General features: G+C 42.6%; 1 protein-coding gene across 1 annotated transcript; it reads left to right on the top strand.

Annotated features, from left to right (window-relative positions):
- Nucleotides 1-1891: 1891 nt before the first annotated feature.
- Nucleotides 1892-2861, top strand: LOC122913945 (NEDD8-activating enzyme E1 catalytic subunit-like). The gene is given in 2 exon segments (XM_044260592.1): nucleotides 1892-2563; nucleotides 2565-2861. Coding segments are annotated over 2 exon segments (861 nt in total). The 5' UTR covers nucleotides 1892-1930; the 3' UTR covers nucleotides 2793-2861.
- Nucleotides 2862-4540: the final 1679 nt, after the last annotated feature.

Below are 4540 nucleotides of genomic sequence, written 5' to 3' on the forward strand. Positions count from 1 at the left end.
TAGGATTGAGTGGTGGGTAGGAGGTGTGTTTACAAGGGAACCCATGTCCTTTGATTCTCAGGGTTAGTGTTTGTGTCAGTTGGGTGAATGGTATGTTCTCATATGTGTCTGTTCCCTTCAACATGGCGATTAATGGTGTCTACTTTCTCAGGGAAGTTTCCCATCACCATCATGTCATGAACGTCCAAGCACATGAAAACACTTCAACTACCACAATTTAAATAGGTGTTCTTTTTCTTTCAATATTTTATCTATTTATTTGTTAGACATAAATCACAAATTGGCAGAGAGGAAGGCAGAGAGAGAGGAAGGGAAGCAGGCTCCCTGCTGAGCAGAGAGCCCGATGTGAGGCTCAGTCCCAGGACATTGGGACCATGACCTGAGCTGAAAGCGGAGGCTCAACCCTACTGAGCCACCCAGGCGCCCCTTAAATAGGCGTTTTTTCCTTGCAAATACACATCAATTCCCCTAGAAAACAGATCCCATCACTAACTAGGAAAAGTTAAGAAGGGGAAACTGTGCCCAAAGACACAAGTGTATCTTTTCCAATCCCTTTTACTGCGTCAGTGTCCATGGGTCTCTGATGTCATGGTACGTCACGGGCATGAATGGTCACAGTACCTCTCTCTTGCCACGTCACTCACACACACGTCTCTGCATCAGAGGCCTCATGATGCATCTTCCCAACCTCACTGGAAGCACTGAGTGCTGGTACAGACTGCTTCCTTCTGCAGACGGCTTCTGGGGCAGCCTCATGCAACAGCCCATTCAGGGAAGACCCTGACAAAGGATCAGTGGCCAGGAATAGATGGGGGCAATTCACTCCGTGTTTCCCCATGGAGATCTACCATTTCCTTGCAGATACTGTGTCTAAGAATTAAACTGGCCTTTTCCCATGGGAAATCACACACCCACCACTGGTCCTAGGTAGGGCTTTCTGAGGTAGGCCCAAAAGGTGTCCTATCAAAGGAGAAATGAGGTCTTCTTCAGGGACTGAGCATCACTGTGGGGACTTGGGCACCCTCCATGCAGGAATGGGGGGTGCTCTGTGCATTGCAAAGTTGTGAAAGAGAACCTCAAACCTCAACAGGTGTGACAGGACAATCACCACACATTTCACTAGCCATCTGTCCATGCAAGAGGGGCTTGTTTTATTCAGAAGGTCTGGACCAATAGAAAAGTCACGGGAGTTCCATGCCTGGGAATGGAAAGAGCCAAGTCAGCGTTTCATGGTTTTTTGGGAGCAAACTTTCTCTTAGTGAGAAACACGTGTTTGAAAAGAATCTGATTTTCTGACATCTCTTTTCCTCACTCGCATGTGCAGGATCCATGGGAGTACCTTTTGCGGCTCTCTGAGGACACTCTACAGGCTCTTCCCGGGTTGATGCACCATTCTGCATTCCACTAGTTACATACAAAGTCTCAAATTTTCTGCATCCTTCCAACATGGGTTTTGGGCTTGAATTCCTGGTTTGGGTCCTCACTATCCTAACAGACAATGCCACAGCTCAACATCCTTTGGATTGGCATTGCCCTAACGGTGCCTTATATTTAGCATCTTTTCATAAGTGTCTCAAATATGTGGGGTACCTTTTCATTCTGTTTGCTGTTTTAGAAGAGGATGCTTTTTCTAGGTGGTCCTCTTGACAAGCATAGGGATGCCAACAAGAGTGCATTTCTTTGGGCATTTCTATTTCACTCCCACGTGTTCCTGCCTATTTGTGGCCAGCACCATCCTGTTAGCTCAGGGGAGTGATCCAAAGTATTGGAAGTTCAGCTTCTAGGGACCCACCACCTACTTCTTCACCTACGTTTTGACTCCTTGTGTTCTTTGTGGTTCCATATCCATTCTAGCAGTTTCTCTGTTTTGAGAGCACCAAAACATGTATGTGTACTGGACTGTATCATAGCCAGAAAAGGGATAAATGACATGCTGATATCCCTTCTGAATTATGAAGATGGTGTATTAGATCCAAGCTCCATTGTCCCTTTAATAGATGGGGGGACAGAAGGTTTTAAAGGAAATGCCCAGCTGATTTTGCCTGGAATGACTGCTTGTATTGAATGCACACTAGAACTGTATCCTCCACAGGTTAATTTTCCCATGTGCACCATTGCGTCTATGCCCAGGCTACCAGAAGACTGTATTGAGTATGTAAGGATACTTCAATGGCCTAAGGAGCAGCCATTTGGAGAAGGAGTTCCATTAGATGGAGATGATCCTGATCATATTCAGTGGATTTTCCAAAAGTCCCTCGAGAGTGCATCACAATATAATATTAGGGGTGTGACCTATAGACTCACTCAAGGAGTAGTAAAACGAATAATTCCTGCAGTAGCTTCTACAAATGTGGTCATAGCAGCTGTGTGTGCCACTGAGGTTTTTAAAATAGCCACAAGTGCATATATTCCTCTTAATAATTACTTGGTATTCAATGATGTAGATGGACTATACAAATACACATTTGAAGCACGGAGAAAGGAAAACTGCCCAGCTTATAGTCAGCTTCCTCAAAGTATTCAGTTTTCTCCATCTGCTAAACTACAGGAGGTTTTGGATTATTTTAACCAATAGTGCTTCTCTGCAGATGAAATCTCCAGCCATCACAGCTACATTAGAGGGAAAAAATAGAACACCTTACCTACAGTCAGTAACCTCTATTGAAGAACGAACAAGGCCAAATCTCTCCAAAATGTTGAAAGAATTGGGACTCGTTGATGGGCAAGAACTGGCAGATGCTGATGTCACCACACCACAGACTGTACTATTCAAACTTCATTTTACTTCTTAAGGAAAATAAACTTGTGCCTAATAGAAAACTCATGGAAATATATTATGTGGATGCTAAGACATTTAATGTCATTTTAAGCATTAGTGTTGCTGGAATTTGACTTTTACATAATGAACCACTCTTTTTAAAACTTATAACTTCCCCTTGAAGACAGAATTTTGGGGTTGGTACTTGTAAGCATTTTCATTAGTAATATGGGAAATGATGCTTGGAGAGAGAGAATGAACAAATGTATTGCTTCTTTCAAAAGAAGAGACAAGGGGGGCGCCTGGGTGGCTCAGTGGGTTAAGCCGCTGCCTTCGGCTCAGGTCATGATCTCAGGGTCCTGGGATCAAGTCCCGCATCGGGCTCTCTGCTCAGCGGGGAGCCTGCTTCCTTCTCTCTCTGCCTGCCTCTCCGTCTACTTGTGATTTCTCTCTGTCAAATAAATAAATAAAATCTTTAAAAAAAAAAAAAAAAAAGAAGAGACAAGCACTCTCTTGTGTCTGACTTTTGTTACTGTGGTCTAAGAATGCATTCTTCAGTTTTCATTTGAGCACTCACATAAAGAAAAGATATCCCTCTAACGAAAAAAAGAAAATTGAGTTTTAAATGACCTTGACTATTACACCCTGACATCTAGAACATGTTGAACATAGCCCATTTCTTGCTTGATTTAATACTCATTTAATTGTGGTTGTCCAAATGAATATTAATTATTGCAAAGGTTACCTTGTCTATAATAATTTGTAAATAGTATTATAGCTGAATACCTGTGCATGGATATGGGAACTATTTTCATGTTTACTTGTAGTGGCATAGAGGCCAGTATGCACAATATTAAAGCCAAGACGTGGATGTTTAAAAGAATTTAATGCTCAGGCAGTTACCACTGATGTTTTCACACTATTTATTAATAAAATCATATATTGTCTAAAAAAAAAAAAAGAATAGTCCAGGTTGGGCAGCAGAGAAGAGGGAGAGGAAGCAGGATTCACACTGAGAAAGGTATCCAATGCAGGGCCTGATCCTCCAGGATCCAGGGATCCTGACCTCAGCCAAATTCAGATGCTTAACCAACTGTGCCACCCCGGGACTTGCCAATTAATTTAATATTTTATAGTCGTGCTGACTTTGAAGAATTGTGTGTATCAGGACAGGAATTAAACTGTATTTTTCAGATTCAGGCAGTGACGTCTTCCTTCCCCTCTATGAGAATTTGGTAGCCAGCTGCTTTTCTCCACCACCAAGAATTGCTCCTTATTTCTTGTCCTGAGAATGTAAGACTATTGCCGATATGGAAACATTCCCCGATTTAGAAGATTTAGAACAGGAGGGGATATGTATTCTCCCTTCCATAAACACAAAGCACATCCAGGAATGCCTGTATGTTTCTTTTATTTAAGGGACAAACTCTTGATTTAGGCTCATGTCCTGATATCAGGGTTGTCAGATTGAGCCCGTGACATGTGTCATGCTCTGCACCACAGATGGAGTCTGTGTAAAGGTCTCTATATCCCTTCATACCTCCCCTTCCAATCTTGGCTACCAGAAGTTCCACGATGTCTATGCCAGACTAAAGGAGGAGTGTGTAGGACAAGAGGTGATCCAGACATCAATCACCATTGGCAACTAGTGACAGGAGACTAAATAAACTTCCTGCTGCTCCCAGAACTAAACAGAAGACTTGCAGAAATCCTATTACAACTGCATTTCACATGACCTGTTAGCAATGCTTACTTCTCCTAGAATCTTCATATTAGAAATAT

Source organism: Neovison vison, chromosome 7, assembly GCF_020171115.1.
Source record: "Neovison vison isolate M4711 chromosome 7, ASM_NN_V1, whole genome shotgun sequence".
NCBI classification, from domain to species: domain Eukaryota; kingdom Metazoa; phylum Chordata; class Mammalia; order Carnivora; family Mustelidae; genus Neogale; species Neogale vison.